At 40.6% G+C, this 23,937-nt stretch overlaps 1 protein-coding gene across 22 annotated transcripts in view; it reads left to right on the plus strand.

The window, feature by feature from the left end:
* Positions 1–23,937, plus strand: part of ank1a (ankyrin 1, erythrocytic a) — a 76,077-nt gene that overhangs the window by 47,845 nt on the left and 4,295 nt on the right. For 5 of the 22 annotated variants that reach the window (XM_067521172.1, XM_067521180.1, XM_067521185.1 and 2 more), the window contains 39 exons: positions 42–140; positions 318–503; positions 649–747; positions 845–943; positions 1,030–1,128; positions 1,348–1,545; positions 1,648–1,746; positions 1,870–1,968; positions 2,061–2,159; positions 2,259–2,456; positions 2,572–2,670; positions 2,773–2,871; positions 2,972–3,169; positions 3,270–3,368; positions 3,453–3,551; positions 3,944–4,042; positions 4,136–4,228; positions 4,348–4,420; positions 4,582–4,602; positions 5,846–5,966; positions 6,154–6,232; positions 6,690–6,805; positions 6,888–7,112; positions 7,360–7,514; positions 7,616–7,827; positions 9,636–9,840; positions 10,055–10,151; positions 10,326–10,554; positions 10,742–10,870; positions 10,975–11,094; positions 11,201–11,285; positions 11,404–11,478; positions 11,792–11,923; positions 12,096–12,251; positions 17,475–18,117; positions 18,361–18,709; positions 21,047–21,130; positions 21,433–21,579; positions 22,895–22,993. In XM_067521172.1, the coding sequence (XP_067377273.1) occupies positions 42–140; positions 318–503; positions 649–747; positions 845–943; positions 1,030–1,128; positions 1,348–1,545; positions 1,648–1,746; positions 1,870–1,968; positions 2,061–2,159; positions 2,259–2,456; positions 2,572–2,670; positions 2,773–2,871; positions 2,972–3,169; positions 3,270–3,368; positions 3,453–3,551; positions 3,944–4,042; positions 4,136–4,228; positions 4,348–4,420; positions 4,582–4,602; positions 5,846–5,966; positions 6,154–6,232; positions 6,690–6,805; positions 6,888–7,112; positions 7,360–7,514; positions 7,616–7,827; positions 9,636–9,840; positions 10,055–10,151; positions 10,326–10,554; positions 10,742–10,870; positions 10,975–11,094; positions 11,201–11,285; positions 11,404–11,478; positions 11,792–11,923; positions 12,096–12,251; positions 17,475–18,117; positions 18,361–18,709; positions 21,047–21,130; positions 21,433–21,579; positions 22,895–22,966 (5,586 nt within the window). In that variant the 3' untranslated portion in view covers positions 22,967–22,993. Of the gene's footprint in view, positions 1–41; positions 141–317; positions 504–648; positions 748–844; positions 944–1,029; positions 1,129–1,347; positions 1,546–1,647; positions 1,747–1,869; positions 1,969–2,060; positions 2,160–2,258; positions 2,457–2,571; positions 2,671–2,772; positions 2,872–2,971; positions 3,170–3,269; positions 3,369–3,452; positions 3,552–3,943; positions 4,043–4,135; positions 4,229–4,347; positions 4,421–4,581; positions 4,603–5,845; positions 5,967–6,153; positions 6,233–6,689; positions 6,806–6,887; positions 7,113–7,359; positions 7,515–7,615; positions 7,828–9,635; positions 9,841–10,054; positions 10,152–10,325; positions 10,555–10,741; positions 10,871–10,974; positions 11,095–11,200; positions 11,286–11,403; positions 11,479–11,791; positions 11,924–12,095; positions 12,252–17,081; positions 17,389–17,474; positions 18,118–18,360; positions 18,710–18,733; positions 20,202–21,046; positions 21,131–21,432; positions 21,657–22,894; positions 22,994–23,937 lie in introns of those variants that run through there. The other 17 variants (XM_067521176.1, XM_067521179.1, XM_067521187.1 and 14 more) reach the window with 17 other exon arrangements.

The raw sequence follows: 23,937 nt of genomic DNA on the forward strand, positions 1-23,937 counted from the left end.
GCTGCTGCTGCTGCTGCTGTGTGCACGTGTTTCTGAGACAGAAGGGTTTCACTCCACTCTACATGGCTGCACAAGAAAACCATCTAGAGGTTGTGAAGTTTCTTCTGGAGAACGGAGCCAATCAGAGCATTCCAACTGAGGTACCAAAGAAATTAGAGAATTTTTCAGAGTAATCTCCTAAATTTTTCCAATCACATCCTTGCTGATCCACTCCCGCTGTGTTTCCATTCTGTTTGTTCTCATAAGCATCTTTTCTCAAATGTTTTTCATTTTCTTACTATGAGTCAGCTAGTCGAACTTTCTTCTGTATCCTGCAGGATGGATTTACTCCTCTAGCCGTGGCTCTTCAGCAGGGACATGAAAACGTCGTGGCCCTGCTCATTAACTATGGGACCAAGGGAAAGGTCCGCCTCCCTGCCCTGCACATTGCTGCACGTAATGACGATACACGCACAGCCGCTGTGCTTCTGCAGAATGACCCCAATCCTGATGTACTCAGCAAGGTGTGCGGGGTGTATGTGATGTATATGGTTATGTACAGTAAGCAAGGACGTCTGTGTTTGCTGTTGTTTGCTTGATTTGTTTTTGAGTTTCTAAAATACAAAGGTCATGAAAGTGACAAATATCCACCCTGATGTGTCCCTGCAGACTGGATTCACACCCCTTCACATTGCTGCACACTATGAAAACTTGAATGTAGCTCAACTGTTGCTCAATAGAGGAGCCAATGTCAACTTCACCCCAAAGGTAGGGAGTAATAAATGTTAATGGAAGGTTGATAACTTGTCTGTCCTTTTAGGTGTTTGTATGTGCAGTATGTCCAAGTGCTTTTGTCTCTTTACAGAACGGCATCACTCCTCTGCACATTGCATCAAGACGAGGGAATGTGATCATGGTCCGACTCCTTCTGGATAGAGGGGCACAGATTGATGCCAAGACCAAGGTGCATCACCCATCTATCCTACTGTTTCCCAAAACTGTTTATTCCTTTACTGTATTTCTTTTAAAATGCATCATCTCTCTCTCCAGGATGAACTGACTCCCCTGCACTGTGCAGCCAGAAATGGTCATGTCAGGATTATAGAGATCTTGTTGGACCACGGGGCGCCTATACAAGCAAAGACTAAGGCAAAATATTAAAAATAAAAATAAATAATAAAGTAAAGAAAATTATTTAAGTCTAATTAAATTAAACTGAGTAAAATTAAGGAAATGTGATCAACTAGCCAAACTAAACAATGCAGTCATGTTGCTGTTGCTTCTTGCTTTGTTTATTTTTTTAAAAAATGGGTTCCTGTTTTGCAAGAAATTAGAGGGGTTTTTTTTGTTTTTTTTTGTTTTTTGTAGAATGGTCTGTCTCCGATCCACATGGCAGCACAGGGGGACCACATGGATTGCGTCAAGCAGCTTCTGCAGTACAATGCCGAGATTGATGACATTACACTGGACCACCTTACCCCTCTGCATGTGGCGGCACACTGTGGTCATCACCGCATGGCCAAAGTACTGCTGGACAAAGGGGCCAAACCCAACTCTCGGGCACTTGTAAGATTCAAACACATGAACACTAACATCATTATTATTTCTAACAAAGCAAAGTTGTTTTTTGCTTTTTTAGTGAAAATAATTGTTTCTTTGTTTTTACAGAATGGCTTCACTCCTTTGCATATTGCTTGTAAAAAGAACCACATGCGTGTGATGGATCTCCTGCTAAAACACTCTGCATCATTAGAGGCTGTGACTGAGGTGAGGGATCAGCAGGAAATAAACTAAATTAAAATGGATATTATTATTAAAATACTGTTTAGGTCTTACAGGGTTCAAATTAAAATTATTTAATTGGATTTTTGTTGGTTTACTTTTAAACAGTCCGGCCTGACGCCCTTACATGTGGCATCATTTATGGGTCATCTCAACATTGTGAAGATCCTGCTGCAGAAAGGAGCTTCCCCCAGTGCCTCCAATGTGGTGAGTTCCCATTTGAACTCTTAAGTTTTTGTCAGTGTTTTTGTTAAAGCATTGACTCTGAGTATGTGGCTTGTCTATCTGTGTTTGAGCAGAAAGTAGAGACTCCTCTCCATATGGCATCTCGGGCAGGACACTATGAGGTGGCAGAGTTTTTATTACAGAATGCAGCACAAGTGGACGGCAAGGCCAAGGTAGAGAACACATAATCACGTAAAGATTCATTCATTTTTTTTTCTTTTTAGATTTTTGTTATTTTACGCTTCATAAAAACTCTCCCATCTCTTGACTAGGATGACCAAACACCTTTGCATTGTGCTGCTCGAATGGGCCACAAAGAGCTTGTGAAGCTGCTGCTGGACCACAAAGCAAACCCCAACTCCACTACTACAGCAGGCCACACGCCGCTGCACATCGCTGCCAGGGAAGGTCATGTACAAACTGTGCGCATCTTACTGGACATGGAAGCTCAGCAGACCAAGATGACCAAGGTACTGCAGCCATTCTGCATGTTCTAACTCATGCCAATTAACATTAGTCTGATGTGGACTTTGTATACACTAAATGATCCTAATACTGTGACCAAATTCCTGTTTGTCTTTGTAGAAAGGATTCACTCCGCTCCATGTAGCCTCCAAATATGGAAAGGTGGATGTAGCAGAGCTGTTGTTGGAGAGAGGAGCCAACCCTAATGCAGCAGGCAAAGTAATAAAAGCATACATGGCTTGGAAACAATATAGAGGAAGAAGGATTAAGAAAAACAAAAATGTATGTTATGCTGATGAAGTTTTGTTTTTGTTTTTGCAGAATGGTCTGACTCCCCTGCATGTTGCCGTCCATCACAACAACCTGGATGTTGTGAACTTGCTTGTCAGCAAGGGAGGGTCACCTCATAGTGCAGCCAGGGTAAAAGAACAAACACAAATCCACATACTGTTAACCCTGACTGAAATTTTAGATAAATCATATTTTGTTTTTCTGACCTCTACTCTTGGCTGGGCTCCAGAATGGCTACACTGCACTCCACATAGCATCCAAGCAGAACCAAGTGGAGGTAGCTAACAGCCTGCTGCAGTATGGTGCTTCGGCCAATGCTGAGTCCCTGCAGGGAGTCACCCCTCTCCACCTTGCCTCGCAGGAAGGAAGGCCTGACATGGTCTCCTTGCTCATCTCCAAACAGGCCAACGTCAACCTTGGCAACAAGGTGAGAACCGCATCAACAATGAATGATTGAAATCGGCACAGTATATGTGTGCTGTGAGGAGTGTATTTGACATTTGTCCTATGACTTTTGTTGCCTACAGAGTGGATTAACCCCACTCCATCTGGTTGCACAGGAAGGACACGTTGGCATTGCTGATATCTTGGTGAAGCAGGGAGCCTCAGTCTATGCTGCCACACGTGTAAGACCTTTTTCGGGCCTCTATTAGAATCAATGGTGTGATTTTCTGTTTTTAACTTTTTATTATTTTTGTCTCTCCTCTCAGATGGGTTACACCCCTCTGCATGTCGCCTGTCACTATGGCAATATCAAAATGGTGAAGTTCCTCCTGCAGCAACAGGCTAATGTCAACAGCAAAACAAGGGTGAGTGGCTCCCTCTTGTTTATTGGAAGAGACATTTGTGTTTATTTCTATTATAATGAACAAACACATGAAGCTCAGAATGGATGTATTTTCAAATTTTGTTTATATGATGTGCAGAGACTTTTGCACATATGGGAGTACACATGTGTGAAAATGTGATTTGCTGGTAATTACAGAAACAGTTCCAGTAACTCCTGTAGTTTGAAACTAGTGCGTGTACATTTATATTTAATTTCCCAGCAAGTTGGCTGAGAGATAAGGTCACATATGGGGCTATAACTAATGATTATTATCAATATCGAGTAATCATTTGTTTTCTTGAAACAAACTACACTTTGAGAACTCAAGCTGACATATTGCTTGTTTTGTCTTATCATTTGTCTCTATTCCAGCTCGGTTACACTCCTTTGCACCAGGCAGCTCAACAAGGGCACACAGATATTGTGACACTGTTGTTAAAGCATGGAGCCCAGCCCAACGAGACCACTACAGTGAGCATGAATGTGAACCTTGTATTCCCTTAAATTCATTAAAAAGCTGGTTTTAGTTGTCTGATCCCCCATCTGCTCTTCTCTGTCTTTAAGAATGGTACTTCAGCTCTGGCCATTGCTAAGAGGTTGGGTTACATCTCTGTGATTGACGTCCTTAAGCTTGTCACTGAAGAGACTGTTTCCATGGTGAGAAGTTTAGAAACACGACCATGCCCTGGCATTATGTGGCATGATAAGTCATAAGGAATCTTCTCTTTCTTGATGTCCTGTTTATGATTGATTCCTCCTTTTTGTGTGCTCTGCAGACCACCACAGAGAAACATCGTATGAGTTTCCCAGAGACAGTGGATGAAATACTAGATGTGTCTGAGGATGAAGGTAGAACACTATTATGATTATAAATCATATAAATCATTAGGAAACAATGTGTAATATACTGTTAGATAAAGTTTTTTAGGATTTTTTTTAAATTTTTAATGTTTAAACTGGTCACCAAAATTTTTCCCCAATTCTTTTTTTACCTTTTGCCCCTTTTTTAGGAATTGCACAGCTAACATTAGGTATGAACGTCTCTTTCCTTCTTTGCGCGGCATTCATAGGTGGCTGTAATAAAGTTTGTGGCTCCATTTCAAGCTCTCTACATCTTTATCTCCCTGAGCCTCTCTTTCTCTCAGTCCCTCTGTAGTGGTGTTCACAGTGATGGTTGCTCTGATGTCTCGCATGCACCCATAGCACCCATGTAACTTTTAAATGTTCCTGCCCTATCACCTTCATTTTCTAACTCTCCAGGTGTTTTTTTTCCTCCATGTTATGACAGAAGTTATCTCACACCATTCAAAAAAATTATTTGATCCATTGTCATCAATTTCAAATCAGAAAAGAAACAAATGCATAGTGGGGTTGTCTTAGCATCTTAATAAAGTCACTGCTTTAATGCGTTTGTCTAATGTGGAATCTGTCTACATTGTGGTGTCAGTCATGTGCCAAAACTTTTTTCATGCCACGTAAACTGGTGTTGTATTAAAATGCTAAAGTTAGCTTGCAGGACTAGCTTGTTAACATAGTTTAGTAGTTAGTAGCTATGGTGTCTGACATTTTCCTCAATTGTTATTAGAAAGTGAAAATAGACCTAATAAGCAAATGTTTTTTAACAAGTATACACTGTCAGCTTAAAGTTATGTCAGCTCACAGCTTGTTTCTGCTGCCCTCAAGTGGTACAAAAGATAACTTATTGCAGTAACATTTAATTTGTGAACTTTGCACCAACACCACGTCAGAGGACATTATGTCTTGATATTTAGTCCCCTGATAATTTAACAGCACATCTTCTCATACACCATTCAGAGGCAGTTGATGAGATTATGCTGATGCAAGCTTTGCATAGAGATGAACCATAGACTAAATTCATTAAGACGTCCTGTTATTTTTTTATGTAGTTTGGAGTTCTGAATCAGAAGTGTTGAACTCAGCAGCCTGAAGTAGCAGCTGATTAGAGTGACCTGTTGTATTGTTCCTGTCCTTGTGCCCTATATTTGAAGTGTTTCTGCTGTTTTGTAAAAAGTTGCTCCATTTCATTTTTTGCTACTAGCAGAAAACTAGCAGTAAGAAGGTCAGTGTACAAAATATTGCCACCAATATCTCATTCCACCTAATCAAAGAACCATCACCTGAATCCTGGGTGTTGTCTAATTCTTCTAACCACTGGTTAACAATCTCATTCTTTTCTTTTTTCTCTTTCTCTTGTGCTATTTCACCAACCTGACCACCATCTGTTCGCTCTCTTTGGCATGTTGTTCTCTGAAGGAGAGGAGCTCATGGGGACAGAAGGGGCCAGGTACATGAAGATCGATGACATGAAAGACCATGATGACGATTTCCTCTTCCCCAAGAAATCACTGGAGTACGATAGAGGGCTGGGCACAGCGTAAGGGGGGCTGGGCTGGGTATTTGGGAAGAGAGCCAAGCTGGTAGCCACACAATCATACTGTAGATGGATAGATAGTGGGCGGTTCACTTTTGACACTTACTAAACACTAGGATCAGCACTTGGGAAGAGGTGAGATGTAAAGAAACGTCCAAATTCTGAATTGTTTTTTCTTTTTACTCAACAGAAATTACTCACCAGCCATTCCCAGGATCCCCCGTGTCTCTCCAGAGACTGTCTTGCTGAAAGACCATGAGATAGACCAGGTACTGTATAGAGCTGCAAAGTGGAAAGAGTCATTCAAGGAATTAGGTACTAGAGGAGACTTATAATGAAGAATGGTCAAGCAGCACAGGATAAACTAACCACACTTTCACACTGTACGGTTTAAAATGTAAAAACACTGCAGGTGATGTCATTAAAGATGGCGAGTGTCTCGTTTACTTATGATTCACTTTTCACATTTTAGCTGTATCTCATTGTCTTTATTAAATAAGTGAACTTTTTTTAAAAGCATACAGTACAAGCCAATGCAAATATTTTAGTTTCAAAATGATATCACTGGGACGTCACTTAAAATGAGCACAGAGGCAAAATCTTTCATCACAGTCTTCTCCATGTCCTCTCTATTAAACAGGTGATAGTGTGATAGTAACACACTTTTGGTTTCAACATTATGCTAAACCACATGTTATGAACAGCTTGTCTTATTGTCTGTTGTAGCAACACACTCCACTTCCACTGCCCAAAGAGTATGATGAGGACTCACTGATTCCCAGCAGCCCAGCCACTGAGACATCAGACAACGTCAGCCCAGTGGCTAGTCCCATTCACACAGGGTCAGCATGGCAATTATATGAAAATAAGAAAACTTTGATGTCTGTTCTACAGGCTAAATACATAGTCTTTGTCCAATACCAGGTTCTTAGTCAGTTTTATGGTGGATGCTCGAGGTGGCTCAATGCGAGGCAGCAGACATAATGGTCTGCGTGTCATCATTCCTCCACGTACCTGTGCAGCTCCAACCCGCATCACCTGCCGCCTTGTGAAGCCCCAGAAGCTGACCAACCCACCTCCACTGGTGGAGGGAGAAGGGCTGGCCAGCAGGATCATCTCCCTGGGTCCAGCTGGCATGCAGTTCCTAGGGTGAGGAAGCAAATTAAAGATTTCTCTTGTAGGCAGCTGTAATTGTTTTCTTTTGTTCAACAATAGTAGGCAAATGATCACATTTCAAATGTGTTTTTGTATTTTTTACTTCAACTTGCATACTGATAAAGCAAAAGTCATTTTTTAAAATTATTTTTATATATTTAATATATTAATATTTAATTATATATTTTATATATGTAATTCACATTTGTTTATGTGTGATTACATGTGTGTCATGTTGCAGACCAGTGATAGTGGAAATACCCCACTTTGCTGCTCTGGGTCATGGTGACCGGGAACTTGTGGTTCTCAGGAGTGAGAACGGGTCAGTCTGGAAAGAGCATCGCAATCGCTATGGTGACGATGTGCTAGAAACAATCCTCAATGGGATGGATGAGGGTACGAATTTACATACATCATGCTCAATCTCAAGCTGACATTCAAACAGTAACTTGGTGGCATCGCTTCTGAAGAAATGTAACCACCTCTCCTCTCTCTAGACTTAGAAAGTCAAGAGGAGCTCAGGAAAAAGCGAATCCGGCGCATCATCTCTACCGACTTCCCCCTTTACTTTGCTGTTGTATCACGAATCCAGCAAGAGAGCGACCTGATTGGTCCAGAAGGAGGTTCACTGACAAGTAAACTGGTACCGATGGTCCAGGCCACATTTCCTGAGACGGCAGTCACCAAACGAGTCCGCCTGGGCTTGCAGGTGAGATGGGACGATGAGGAGAAGGAAGGAGAAGAAAGACAGAATCGTTAATGCCTGAGTTGCCTGAACAAAAGCATGTTGTATGTGCTTTGAATGATGATGGAATGATTGGATCACATCAGCACTTGTTTCCTGATTTTGTTATTTTGCTTGTCATATTTTTAGAGGACCTTTTCACCTTTTTACTTACAAACTGCATGCACTTGGCACCTTTATACAACTATGGATTGCTGATTTAGTGCTGATATGCTATTGTTTGTTTTATCTTCAGTTATGTCTTTCTGACTAATGTATTTATGTCACTGCCAAAAACCCTATATTTAGTCTATTTAACACACTAATTTGAGAAAGGGTAGAGCTAGTCAAATGTTGTGATGAAACATTTTATTTTTTGCAATCTCAGCTTTTGTAGAAGCTTTGGCCTCCTTGAGGCTTTCACAAATATTTATACCAAAGACAAGAGGAAATATTGTTGGCATTCTTTATTACAGTCATTTATTCAGCAAATGTTTAATGAAGACGTAATTCTAAGAATTTATTAAGAATCATATGAAAGGAGCATGTTTTTCAACAATCTCATCTTTCTGCCTGTTTTATCAAATCAAACCAGTTTTCTTTACACAAACATTCACTTGACCCACAATATCCAATGTCCTGCCTAAGTATTCTGTTAAAATGGATTAAATTAATTTAATTATACAATTTTACTGGATTGTTAGCTGTAAGTAATACTTTTTATTTAATCCATTTCAATTTCTAATAATATATATTAAAAGTCATATTGTCTTCCTCCAGTGTCAGTATATTTCTTGCATTAATATGGGCAATTTATATGGATATACATTTGCATTTGAATTCATTTTGATACATCAAATATACCCATGCTTGCTGTTTTGCATTGTGTTCTTTCTTTCTTCCTCCATTTCAAAACTGATTACATAAATTCCTGTTGTTTACAACCTGTAAAAAATAAATACAAAATAAAATAGAAATATTTAACCAGCAACTAAGCCAGTGACATTTAATTATCAGATAGAAATGTGTAAAACCCAAGACCAACATGTGTTTAATTTAAATCAAAGGTATACACAGTATGACTGGACCCTCTATTGGATGTTATGGTCCAACAGTTGTCCTTTTGATACATCAATGAATTCATGACAAGCTAAATATGTCTTGTAAATTAACATGCTATCACACTTGCTGTAATGACAACTGTGAATATAACTTTATGCAAGTAAAGTAGACATGGTTATGACTTTTAGAATTTCCTTAAACTTTTATTTTAGTAATTGTATCATGTTTTGGAGCACATCTATTTAAATGAAATGTTGTTTTATGTAGTGAATGGCCTTGAGAAACCCGCAGTGCCTTTTTTCTTCAATATCCATATTGTATTAATGATTGTAAAACCTTCATGTTAACACACATTGTTACGTTTCACAATAATAAAAAAGGTACTAAGTCCTAGAACCAATTTGTGTTGCTATTGTTTTGTTCCAATGTATTGTTACAACTGTAAGGTATTTTAATTACTCTGAACTTTTCTCTCTTTTTCTCTTCACCTTTAATTTTTCCTTATTTGGTTGCCCTCTCTTTAACTTTTTCCATATCCATTGCCCCCTTATCTATAACGCTCTTTTTTTCTTATTCTACATACCATCCTATTATCCCAACATCTTTTTAAAATCTTTGTTGCTTGCATATATGTTGTTTTTCTTTTGTTTAAATTCCTTTTTTCCATCATACCATCAAACCTGTGTCCATGTTACACACCCCTCTCTCTACAACATTTACTTTGACCTCAGGCTCAGCCAGTGCCAGATGAGCTGGTTGCAAAGCTGCTTGGTAATCAGGCAAACTTTAGCCCCGTGGTCACTGTGGAGCCTCGCCGGCGCAAGTTTCACCGACCCATTGGCCTGCGCATACCCTTGCCTCCGTCCTGGAGGGAGAGCCCCCGAGACTCTGGAGAGGGCGACACCACCAGTCTTCGTCTGCTATGCTCTGTCATAGGTACTACATGACCTGACCCTGTGTGTTTGTGCTTACTGGAGCAGTGTTTTTTCCATTGCAAGGAAAAGTTTATGAGGGAAACTGCTGATTTGCAGCAGTTAAAGATGTCAGAGGCATAGTAGGATCAACGTTTTTTGTTTTCATTTGTCGCAATTAAACTTATATGTTATGACTGTTAAGAATTAAGGTTAACATCATCCTGTGCAATTTGCAGGTGGCACAGCCCCAGCCCAGTGGGAGGACATTACTGGCACCACCAAGCTTATGTATGCTAATGACTGTGCCAGTTTTACAACCAATGTTTCAGCACGGTAAGTTCAGTTGGCAACACATTCAACAATGTATCAGTCATCAGATCATAAGGCCAATGGAAGTCTTTGCCTTCCAAAATCAATCTGACAAGCAGTTTGGCTGTGCTTATAAAAGACAAAGGACAGACAAACTAAAGCATAATGCTGTGATAACGTGGCATTGTCTCTTCTTAGATTCTGGCTCGCAGACTGTCCTCGGACAGCTGAGGCCGTGTCCTTTGCCAACCAGCTCTACAGGGAGCTATCAGCTGTACCGTACATGGCCAAGTTTGTAGTGTTTGCAAAGATGAATGAGCTTCGAGAGGGTCGTCTGCGCTGCTACTGCATGACTGATGATAAGATGGATAAAACGCTAGAGCAACATGAGAACTTCACAGAGGTGGCTCGCAGCAGGGACATAGAGGTCAGTCCACAGAAAAAATACTTTTTTTGTGTTTCAAAGTGTTTTAAAACCACATTCAAACACCTGAGATCCTTTCCTTGAAGCTTCTTAAATGAGACATTAGGAAACAAGTCCTACTGGGGCCATGCTGTGTGCTTCTAATAGAAATTCTTTTCACTTTGTCTTATGCTTATGTCATGTCTTTTAGGTGATGGAGGGAATGCCACTTCACCTGGAGTGTTCAGGAAACCTTGTGCCAGTGAGGAAGGCCACCCAGCAGCCTCGCTGCTTCAGCTTCCAGGCCTTCAGAGATAACCGCCTCCCTGTCTCTGTTAAAGTATAACCATTACACTTTCTTTTACTAATCTCTGTTTATCATTACATTTCCACTGCATACAGTATGAGTGTGTCTCCACTTCTCTGCTTCTGTGTGTGTCTAAGGTGCGAGACAGTAGTAAAGAGCCCACTGGATTTCTGTCTTTCCTGCGCAAGTCCACTAAGTATGAGGACAGCCAACATGTGCTCTGTAACCTCAACATTGCCATGCCTCCATGCATAAAGGTAAACATCTCAAAGTTAGCTTAGACACATATTGTATTGTACGTTATTAAATTACAGTACTTTTTCTAAATTTTTAACTTCATTGGCATTTGTTTGCAACTGGCAGATTGTTGGGAGTGAAGATCGGAGACGAACTCTGACACCGCTGGCTTTAAGAGAAAGATACAGTGCCCTAAATGAACCTGCAATGGGTAGGGGGCTCTAAGCCTCACATTTGAAAATGATTATACATTCTTACATTCATATGACTATTTAATATAATAAATATATATAGATGATACAGTTCCACTTGTGCAATTGTCTCTGCAGCAACCATGAGTGCCATGGAGAGGACAGAGCTGAAGATGGCTGTTATCGCAGAACAATTGGGACTGAGTTGGGCTGGTAGGTAAACATAAGCCTACTGAATATGTTTTGCGCTGTAAACCATCCATGCTGACCTTATGTTTGACAAGCTTGCTTAACTCACTATTGATTAGACAACATGGCAGGAAGCCAACGAAACAAATTATTTTCCATTTTACTCCCAAAACCAATTGCGATTTTACAGGCTGAATCTTTCGCTTCTGCTTAGAGCTACTGTGAAGTAATGCACCGTTTCAAGAACAAAACTGTGAACATACAACGTTTGACTTACAGCTAAATTATATAAATATTTGCTTTGCTTATTGGATCTTCTCTTTCATTTCCTTAACAGAGTTGGCTCGCGAGCTTCAGCTCAGTGTGGATGACATCAACAAGATTCGTGTGGAGAATCCAAACTCCCTGCTGGAGCAGAGCTCTGCACTACTCAACCTCTGGGCCACCCGTGAGGGCAAGAGGGCCAAGAGTGAGTGATTGAATTTCTGTCATCCCTACATATTCATTGTGTTTCTGCTGCTAGAATTCAGTTAGCGTCAAATTGCTGTGGTAACTTCATCACTGTTTGTCCTGGGAACCCTTCCCCTGCTTCTCTTTTTCCTTGTCTGCTTGTTCCCCTACATCATGTGTCTTTATTGCAGTGGAGAGCTTGTACACAGCTTTGAAGAATATTGACCGTATGGACATTGTGAACATGTTGGAGGGCCAGCAACCTCAGCCTGTGAAACAAGACTCCCGTGATCTCAGCAGACGTCGGCACAATGAGAGAGACCACCTCTCCCCTGGTATGATCAATGGTAAGTCTTCTTCCCCCATCCCACAATGCAGCCCCTTCCCCATGTCCTATTTGTCTCAAATCTGAGCCACTATTCCAATAAACGAACATCCTCTCTCTCCGGAATATTGATGCCAAAGGGAAGTTTTGCTTCCCTCACAACTCTCTCTGTCTTTCTTATTTATTCCCCATGATGCTTTGTGTATGAAAGCTGCCACAAGCATCAAACTTTTGCAGGAATTTGCCTCAACAACATGCAGAGGGACTCAGGACACTCCTACTGTACTACAGACTCTATGGTGCCTTTGATTACACATAGTATACTGGAGTTATTTACTGTAATGGAAGGTAATAGATAAATGCAGTGAAGTATGCAGATAATGATGAATAAATAGTGACTGTTTGGGAGCAATGGTTTTGCAGACAATCCTTCAGGGGAGTATTTGAGCTCCAGATTTTGCAAGAGCCTTTTCTTAGGATCCATGGAGCACAACATTCAAGTTAGTTCTATTATTTTACATAGTGTTCTTATTGTTGATTAGTTGTCAATTTTCTATAATGAGATTAGTCTGCTTATATGTTTCAATTTTAAATAGATGTTTTTAAATATTTTAAATATATAATCAATATAAACTTCACATTTCATATTTAGAGGGATTTAACTTGATCCTTTGTCTGTTAAGCTGCACTTTGTCATACATGATCAAACCACATAGATAAATATAGTCTCACATAGCTGGTCTTCTTAACAATTGTCAGTCCTCAGTTTTTTAGTCTTTCTTCTCATGGGTTCCTTCAAACATACAGACCCTAGTCGCCAACCTTGAGATTGTTATCACTGTGACGCTTACAGTCGAGTGGCATGGAGAAACTCCATTAGGCTGTGTATTTGGAGTTTCGTTTGTTAACAGGATTTGTAGTAGTGCCAACTAGAAAACCATCCAGGTATTTAATGTGTATACGGTCCGGTATAATTCTATATTATATGGTTCTTATCAGAGATAGAGAGGTTCCGATAAGATGATATCAGTGTTTTCTTTTGGACTCTTTTGCACTACTCATGGGTCTGTATTTGAAGTTCTATTACCTTACTCTTTATTTTTGGACCGAAGTAACTCTGATGATATCTTTGGGTTTGGGTACAGTCTAATACTTACCCTTATCTTCTTTAACTCTCATATAATCAGAATCGGACACATTTAAATACCGTAAGAGTTGTAATCAGCCATACTGCATTTTTTAGTTGGTTGTGACAGTTTGGAGTCACAACCATGTCATTTTGTAGTTGTTTTTTTCTGTTGTGACATGGCACACAATTCAATGTGAATTATTAACTAGTTAAACTGCAGGTTCGTATTTTAATTTGAATAACATAAAAGAAAAAAAGCAGCAGGATTTGGTTTTATTTATTACATTTTTTAATGGTAGAGCTCGACTTATATTTAAACACAAAATATCTTGGCTTAAAACATTGGTGACCACTAGCCTACAGTACATCATATTGACTCCATTTTCACCTTTGGAGTTGTGTTTGCTTTAGTTTTTACTGGATCAATGTGATGGATCAGCCTGACTCTCAAAACTGGAGCAATAATCATAGATCTAACAATGCATATACATGCAGCCATGAGGGTCAAAGGCTGAAAAGGGAGACACTCAGATCACAGCTGCAGTGAATCTGATAATAGTGTATCTGTCTTGTCTGTCTATCTGTCTCACAAAGGCCATTTCTGCTTTGATGTTTCTTTGCTACAATATGGTGGCATATTGAAACTCTGAAACTCTGAATATTGTTTCTTGGCAAGAAGTTCTAATGCAAAGAAACTGTCCATTGTAAATTGTAAATTGTCCACTTTTTATTTTTACTCTTTGGATTTTGTGTTTTTGTTTTCTGTGCAGTCTTAATACTTAGACAACTGGACACTAGAGGCAGCATATTTACATTTATATTTAGTAATTCAGCAGATCCTTTTATCCAAAGCGAATAATAAGTGAGGTACAAGGCAAGAAAGAGCAGAAAGGAATGTAGAAAAGTGGCATCTTATCCAACTCTTGACCTTAAGAGAAAATATGTGTTTCTAAAAATTACAAAATTGTTTTTTTAAGACAGGGTCAGGCCTAGATGTTTAAAAAAAAAAACAATAAGAAAATTGGTTAATGTAGAGGAACGTGATGTACTGCAGCATTTAATATTTAACCTTGATCTATCTTGAGCTGAAAAAAGATGTTTTCCTTTAGTTTTCCTTAGCTCTATAGTGCCACCGTTACTGTATGTAGCAGCACATTATATTTTCCTCAAGATTATTTCCTGGTTAGAAAATAAAATATATACAGTAGATGATGGCAGAATAAGTCCTCTTCCTTTATATTTTGTAAGTTATTAAAATTCTGTCTGCCTGTGGTTGCATGGGTAGTAGTTTGAGTCTCTTCAGGGCAAATGTTGGTGCACTGAATGTCCTTTTAGGAGCCTTGTTATCATTCCCTGTGAAACTGTCCCTCTCTCTGTGTTTCTCTGGACATGTCATCTGCAGCCTATATGCCCTACTCTTCCTCCTTCTCACTCCTCTCCGAACTCTGACGTCATGCCACCTCATCTTGACCTCTGACCTGCATTATTATTTTTTTCGACTGGTCGTGCATCTTCTTTTTTTGTGTGCTCTTGAAAACCCCACCTATTTAAGTGTCCACTCTTCCACTGATACCCCTCACGCACACTGTGTACTCAGCAGCCACTGGGATGGGGGAGGTGACCCTCGCTCTCTCACTTTTTCTGTCTGTGCTCATCAAAGTATTTTTATATTTTATATCTTTCTCTCTTGCTGCCCTTTGTCTTTAGAAAAAATCTGTTCTACCCCTCTTTTACCATCCTTACTTTCCCTACCCTCGTGCCTTTTAGCATGTGCATAAAGTTGACTTTCACTGTTCTTGCATGGGGACACTGGAAAAAGGGGTAGAATTAACGCTGGCTTGCTGGAGATGAGGACTCACACACTCCATTGGCACCTACTGCTGCTTGACCGACAGACATGTGTCTTTGCATGGCATGTTTACCAAGAATGACTCTACTTGGTCTGTCTCTGTTCCTCCTCAGGCTGTTGAGGGGTTAACAAAGGGCAACTGACCTTTTTTTTGTGAACTGTAACTTGTGTCAGCTCTGTATGAATGTTGTGGTTGTTTTGTATTTTACTGGTTCTATTCAAAAGTTTTTTGTGGGAAATACGTGTTTTTAATTTCTTTGTAAGTGTTGTTTGAATCAATTTGATATTTTTCTTATCTTTATTGTAAGTCTTTTTATTGTTGAATGTAAACTCATCAGTTAGTATGAGTATGAGCATCTTTATGTGTGTTTAAGTTGTATAATGTGTACTGTAATTGTACTGTCTTCCGTATACATGGGTTAATGGGCAGGATGTATGTATTTCTTTATGATGAAGTGGTCAGAATGTGTGTATTTTTACATGAGCTTCACTGCTTAAATTAATTTATGTCTTTCGTTCGGGGGTTCAGGCAATGACAACCACATTTTTCACACTCACCCATTTAATTCATTTCTTTCTTTGTGTTTTCATTATTTCATCTTCTACAATGAAGCGAGAGGGCTGACAAACTCATTCATCAATAAATAATCCGTATTATAAAGAGGAATTCCATAAATTTCAGTGCAGGTTAGAACTTTATAATAATATATTAGCTAATAGCTATATTTACAACAGTTTATATTACTTTGATTTAAAATGACAGTGATAGATAAACAAGTACTGAAAAGAAAGTGGGACCAGAGTTCTTTTTTGGCTGCATGTCAAATATCTCTTACATGCTCAGCAATAGCCAACACTAGTACTGCCAACTGTGTATCAAGTTGCTCCCTGCAAAGTTTTCTCAACATGTATAAAGTATACACATACAGTACAGTCAACCTCTCTCTCCCCCCTACTTGCCTCCTCTTCTTGTTATTATCTACAAACTTTATGCCGAGCACCACATCTCCCATTTGAAGCTCTGAGTAATATACTTTTTGCTATTAAGACCTGTTCTGTTAGAGTCATAGTACCACTTATTGCTTTACCTGCATTGCTATTCAACAAACTCTACATGAACTATTCACCTAATAATCCTGGCAATTGGTCATTTTTAGAATAAAAGAGAATCTTGAATCCATTCTTTTCTCCATTGAAAGAGAATCCTGCTGCTGTGACAATGTGCTCTATTGTGCCAGGTCTGCCTATATTTAGGAAACGAACTAGAAAAGATTTTTCAAGAATGTTGGCAAAACACTTGTAGGAGTGACCTGAGTCCACAGCGCATTAACAATGTGCTTTTTTACCAATTTATATTATCGCACCTGAAATACTAATTCACATTTTCGATTGAGGCAGGAACCATGTGATGTTCAGAACAGAAGGAAAAGGAATACTGTATGTGTTTGCACACGTATCAGGACTACTATAGGTTATGTGTTTGTATAACTGTGTTTTATTGAATGCATTCTAATAAATATGTGTACGTGAGAGAGCAAGCAGTTGTGTGGAATGAGCCTGTGTGTATGTTTGTGTGTGTGTGCGTGTGTTTGCGTGCACTGTGAAGGGACAATGAGATTGCCGGCATGCATGCAATCCAGCCTGACAAAACCACTAACCTGCCTGTTCTAGAGTGGGTTTGAATGCATGCATGTGTTTGTGTGTGTGTGTGTGTGTGTGTGTGTGTCTGCGTGCGTCCGCGTGCATGCATGCGTGCGTGTTTGATTATATAAAACAAAGTGAAAGAGTGTGTTTATGGCATGTGTTTGTGTGACCTAGTGTGTCACACCCCAGGATGGGAGCAGAGGCAGTAATTCCTGTCTGTCTTCCTGCAGGTGGCGGCCAGCAGAGCAGCATCAGCCACGTCTTGGCTCACACTTCAGTGTCAGTCTCTCTGTCCATTGGGTTGTGTCTGTTGCTGCTACTGCTGCTGCTCCCACCATCAGCGCTAGCTGATCAAGCTTGACAATCCTTCTTTTAAAAGCCGCACTTGCTCTCTTGTCCTAAGCTCTTTGCACCTTTATTTCAGCTTCTATTGTCTTGGCCCTCCTCTGTCTCCCTCCCAAATCATCTCCTATTTGTCCCTTCAGCTTCCTCTACTCCCCCCTAGATAGCCAGCTCGTGGGCAGGGGCACTTCCCCTTTTCTGTGGTCCCGGTGCTGTGGGGGTGAGGTGGGGAGCGAGGTGGGGGGCCGGGTGTCAGCGTGCCTCTTTCTGTCTCGCTCTAGGTTATGGGCTCGCGCAGGATGAGCTTCTGTCACCAGCCTCCATGCAGTACAGCCTGCCCTCTCCGCTGGGGACTGAGCCTTATTGGCAGGAAGTCTCCAGTCTGGACTGTGCACCCATGGCCACTACAGAAGAAGACACCCTGATGGAGATGTCTGATGTGCAGATTTGGCCCTCAGGCACCAGCCCATCCCTGGTGCCTGTTGAGGACTCCTCACTGGAGTGCAGTAACGCTGATGATTCAGAAGGGCTGCTGGGGCTGCCGTATGGAAGTCTGGGGCGGCCAGCTAGTCAGGCCAGTGCCACCAGCGGAGGGGCTGGGGTGCTGAGTAGCTCTATTGAGCTGCCCGAAGATGACTCAGAGATGGGGGTTGACTCGCTCAGCACTGCCACGCCAGCCTCACTTGGGGGCACCATCGCCGGAATCAATCTTAATGGGCTGAACAACGGTCAGGGGTCAGAGGCAAGTTCGGAGGCATCAGCACTCACCAGTACAACTGGTGGTGATGGAGCTGGAGGAGGAGGAAGAGGAGGAGGGACAGGCTCAGAGGAAGGGCTTTCTCTTGTTGCAGGACAGCAAAGGGTGTATGCTCGGCTAAGCGAGTCACCTGGTCTCAGCTGTGTTGCAGATCGGAATGGAGACAGGTGAGTCAGACCTCTGTCTCCTTCTCAGGTGAAAGTGCAAAGTCACAATTCCATTAGCAAAACAAATAAATATGTGCTTACATCCCATTTAACTCAATTGCATGTCAGAAAATTCCAGTGTAAAATAGAGTTGCCTTAAAAAATTTGTGATGAGAAAGTGATCACAAGTGGTTCTGAAAATGATTTTACTTTTTCACAACATGTGTAGTGTATATGCTACCTCCATCCGTTCTTTCCTTTAAGGTCGGGCAATGGTGGAAATGGAGGTGGTGGAGGGTCTTTCCTTTCCTACCTGCAGGAACAGACAGGTCCAGGGTGGATACCTGTCACTGATCCTACTCAGGCCTGGGTGACCAGTAAACCAAAAGCCAGGCAGGCCATGGGCACCATGATGTCATCAGTATGTAACGCTGTGGACGAAAACCAGTCCCAAGTGTCCCAGGAGGCCTTGCTTCAACCTGTGAGGGACATGGGACACTCAGAGATCTTACGGGGGCACTTCAGAGGTACCCAGCCATTTGACAAGGGTTTAGGCTTCCCACACAGGGTATCAGAACTGAGGGCCTGGGACGACATGCGCCTGAAGGGCCAGGTGAGCGTGTTTCTCCTCCCATGCAAAACAAAAGGAATGCATGCTCTTAATAAGGAATTATTTGTCAGATTCAGAAAGTTGAATCTGACATCATACAAAGACAGCAACCTTACCCTACAACTTTCATACTGAATAATAATCAGAATTACACTGATAAGTGCACACTAACCTACCAGTTACTAGTGGAACTGTACTTTTTTTATGGCTCAATGTCATAGCACAGCATGCCAAATAGATGTTAATGACACATTTAATATTATGATGCTACGCTCGTATATTTTTTATAATCACCATCTTAGATTAGATTTAGCAGCAAACTGAGGTTGATAAGAGTCTCATAGTTTCAAATATTAATACAGTAAAAAGCTTCACCATGTTAATCATTAAGAGGTCAGCTGCTGCTACTAAAGGTCAAACTTCAAATCAAAACTAGATAATTCGTGGTAGATTCTCGAAACATACAGCAAGCAAACGCAAAAAGGCACAAACATTTAGGCAGCCCAAGATGGGCACAAACAGCATGTCCAGCCAAATATAGTTAGTATTCTCACTGTCCCTCTCATGTTACATGACCCCAGTCCACTTCCCATGTGTTAAATTCCTGGCACAACACACACACACACATCCCACTGCAAAGGACAACCGCTGCCATGAGAAAAATATTGTGTTTAGATCTTTTCTGCTCTGGACTTTGTACTTGCTTATATTGTTGATTGAAGAGCTTCCTTTGACCTAATTTAGAGGCAGCATGCAATACGATCCGCATGGTGACACAATGTGATCATCTTTTTAAGATCAAGAAGAAATGCACAAACCAGGGTATGTGGATCATAGGGTATTGTGCATAATTTGTAATAATGACACGTATACAAGAAAAGCCATGAAAAAGCATCTGTGTCCTCTCCCCACAGCATGCAGAGCCACAGTATGTGTAGCCAGAGGTATTTAAAGACCACGGATCACATGGTCAGAAATAGAAAGAGGTCCAAATTGCTTTTGCCTGGATTTGTCATTGACTCCTGACTTGACAGTGGGAAGGAGAAGGAGTAGACTTGGAGAAAGGGCCCACTGCCCCAACATAGGACAGACATGAGCTGAAACACCAACTGGTTTGATTGAATCAGTGACAAAAGGCAGAGGGCTGCAGCTGTCACCTTCTCTCTTAGTTAAGAGTAGTGTTGCATGAGAAAACGGGAGTCACTAAAGGCAGAGGGGCCTGAAGCAGTGTGTTGTTAGCAGGTTTTGTTGATTTGCTGGGGATCAAAGTGGGGCAATGTGGGCCCTAGTGACTGAGCTCTTCTTCAGCTTCGTGCTGCTGGCTTTCCTGGTTATCAGCTGCCAGAATGTCCTCCACATAGCCAGTGGCTCGGTGCGTTCTGTTCTCACCTACATACACACTCAGCTGGACTATGAGCTCGGTGAAGTTGAGGGAGTGGCTGATGAAGAAGAGAACGTCACTACAAGAGTGGTGCGCCGCAGAGTCATCCTCAAGGTACAAAAAAGGGACAGAGAAGAGATGAGCGGAAATTTAGATAAATTATTCACTGGCAAGGAACTAGTCATGAAAAGAAAGAGGAAGAGGAAATTTTGTTTGTTTGAATGCAGGAGTGACACACAATAGGTTAGTGGTAATAAGGGTAAGTGATTTAACAGGATTAATGCTGTGGACTGGAGCTGGCTGGATCAAAGTGGCAGCAACTAAGTCACTAACAATATCAATAAAAAAAAACCTTCTGATTATTTGTCAATTAATTTGTTATGTAAATATCAACTAAATTAATGGATGTAACTAAATTTATCCTCTACTATTATGGATCTAACAAGATGATCTGGGCTCAACATGTTTTGGTCTCATGTGCTCTCTGACCTTTTCTTTATACTGTATCTCAAACTATGCACAATACACACACAAGCTTGACCGACCCTTGTTCAGTGCTCGGTTGTCTGGCTGCAGGAATTTCTTTGAGTTCATAAATAGCTGCTTAGACACGCTGCAAATTATTAAAGGCTATATCAGTATTGTTATGAACCTCATGAACTGTAATTAAAAGTGTCACTAAGAAATATTAGGGAGTTCAGTGGTTTCAAACTGTTGGATTTACATGCTTCCACAAACAGCCCTCCAACCCCTTACCCATCTGTCGTTCATCTGCTTCTCTGCGTTCCCAATTAGTAGAGGGATTTAAAGCGTGCACATAATTACACTGCAGTGACAGCTATTTTAACATGCTTTAGGTCTATAATTTACTGAGTGCTAATTTTCTTTTCCAAAACAAAGATGGAAGTGTAGTTTAGGCTTTGTTAGAAACGAGCTCACAAATTCTTTTGTATCTGCAGGGTGATGAGGTTGAAGATCTTCCCGGGGAGCAAATAAGTGAAGAACAGTTTACGGATGAACATGGAAATATTATCACAAAAAAGGTCAGCCACTTCAACCTGTTTTATCATTTAAGTTTTGTTTCCCTGGGATTAGTGTTAATCTAACAATCTTTTACACACAGAATGATTATCAAACTATTAATCATTACAGAGTTCATCAGCATTCATCACACTTCATCATATTAAACTATGCATAATCCAACCAAAATACTTTTTTTCTCCATAAACCTGTCTTTATATTTTACAAACTATGTCTTTTCACTGCCTTATCCATACTCTCTCATCCCCCCATCACCCTCACCAACCCTCCTGTATGTGGTTATGTATGTGTGTGAATATGATAGATTGTACGTAAGGTTGTGCGCAGAGGAAAAGGTGAGGATGGGGTTCACGAGGTGAGTGTGGAGGGGTCTCTGCAGGATGCCAACGAGCTGGAGGTTGATGCTGAGCAGTTTATGAGCTACGCCATCCTGGGTCAGGACAGCAGCAAGGTGGGCTTCTGATCTGCAGACAGCTCTCTGTTATCCAAAAGGCCTTGCAACACCTGAAGCTCCTTTTATTCACTATAGTAAGAAGTGTAGAGAGCAAATGAACCCAAATGAACTGAAATTACTCATTGAGCTCAGATAATGCCGCTGAGCACCACACTGGTTTATATTGAACATGTGACTCTGCTGCAGTAAGCCTCAAAGTCTCATTGTGGATTTACAGGCATCTCCTGACTGTTCTCATTGTATGTAGAGTAACCTGCACAAGCTTCAGTATGAAGTGCTCACAGGCTGAGAGCACAATTTGTGTTCTCACATCATTGAAAGAAGTAGCTCTTTCATTATGTGCTGGTTCAAGTCACTGCTGATGATAGAGTTGGATGTGTGTTTGGTTGCTGTTACATTAATCTTCACCCATGTATCTCTGCCTCATGTTCAGCATCTGCATGCAACAGGAACAAACTAGTTCACTTTGCTCTGGTTCTGTTGTTGCTTTGGTTGAGATGCTTACAGTTCATCAACTCACGCAAGCTGTCATCATTTCAGTAATCACTTAGCTGCACCTAGAGTTCATATGTTTGTTTCTTGCACATTAATGACTGACTGAACTGACTGTGGCTCCTTGCCTTGGTTATATTTTCCACTTTCTCCCTAGTGGTTATCTACTGTCTTTTCCTTTCATTAAAGTTTATAGTCCCTCAACTGTGACTCTGTGCTGTATCACTCAAATCTAGAAGACTCTCAGAGCTGAGACAAATACTATATATTTACAGTGACTCTGTTCTAGACTCTGTTATAGAGAGACCAGGGTGTCCATTAAAAATCTTGCTGTATTTGTGTAAACTTGGAATTTATTTTATTGTCTTATGTGGTTTTACCACATCTATTTGGAACTTGAGAAAAGCAATCAAAAATGCATTTTCTAATACTGTTTGACATTACTGTGAATACCAAATACTGTAGTTGTGTCTGATGTCATCTTTTCTTCAGCTGTCTTGCCAACTGCCATCCATCACTTCTGTCCTTGCTTGATTGTTTATACATAGTTTATTTCTTTTCCCTCTTCTTTCCTCTCTTCGCTTATTTTTATCTCAAATTTCTGTGACATTTTCTCTGTTGTTTTTCTTGTGTTTCTGACCTCTCTTACCTTGTGCTACTTATTCTTTTTCTGAATATTTTCCTTTCTTTCTGTCTCTGTCCCTTTTGTTTTTATTCTCCCTTAATAACATTTCCTTAACCTCTCATTCTGCTGCTGTCATGCCATCTCTTCTCAATCCTTGCACCTTTTCTACCATCCATCCCCTTACCCCCAATATAGCCCGATACTGTGGATGTGAAGAAAGGTGCTCAGATAGTGAAATGTGCCAGTCTGCGGAGAGTTAAGCAGTGAGGCAGACTGAGTGCTGCGTCCCAGCAGGTACAGGACTAACCCACAGTGCCTCATCTGACCTGTGGGCTGCACCATTTAATCCAGTCTCTCTGGATTAAATGTGTCTGAATGTGCCTTTAATTTGTCACTAATAATATGTGATGCTGGTGCAGCAAAATTAAACTTAGTTCTCAAGTTTAACCAATAGTTAAAATATAAGTGAGACACATAAAACACAAAAAGAGCAGAGTCCTACTTGCTTCATTTGATATTAGTATTAAAGCAGGTAATAAGCAGACATGTTTATAGAAAACTGAGAAGGTCCTTATTGCTCCAATAATTTTCTGTTTACCTCAGCATTAGAAAGAAAATATATCTGATTCTTACATAGTGTAATAACCTTTTACTCTACAACCTGAATAAGAAGAAATTTGAGCTTCTTGCCTTATGCTTTGTTATGTTTACTTCTGGTGTATGGACTTATATTTGTCAGTAACTAAGACTAAATGCATTGGACAGTTTTCTCAAATGTAATAATTCTTTCTATGATTTTTAATTTTCCAGCAACATATTATTCATCTGTATTCAAAATGTTTTCTGTTGTAATCATAAGACATACAAATATAAAGCCATACAGATGTAATATAGATGCAAATAGGTTGTTAATGTTTGCAATAATTCAGTGCCCACTATTTTATAATTTCTGCATGCTGAAACAAGTTGGAAAGGGTTGGCACAATGTGCACTTAGCAAAACAAAAAACTAAGAAGGATTTTTTAAAGAAGTGAATGGTCTTGAAGTCAAAGTTGCAAAGCGGTTGTTCACTGAATTGCTATTTGGAGCCACTGTGGTGTGTGTGTGTGTGTGTGTGTGTGTGTGTGTGTGTGTGTGTGTGTGTGTGTGTGTGTGTGTGTGTGTGTGCGTGTGTGTGTGTGTGTTTGTGCGTGCATGTGTGTGTGTGTGTGTGTGTGTGTGTCTGTGTTAGAGAGAGA

The sequence above is a fragment of the Channa argus genome, chromosome 11 (genome assembly GCF_033026475.1).
Source record: "Channa argus isolate prfri chromosome 11, Channa argus male v1.0, whole genome shotgun sequence".
Lineage (NCBI taxonomy): Eukaryota > Metazoa > Chordata > Actinopteri > Anabantiformes > Channidae > Channa > Channa argus.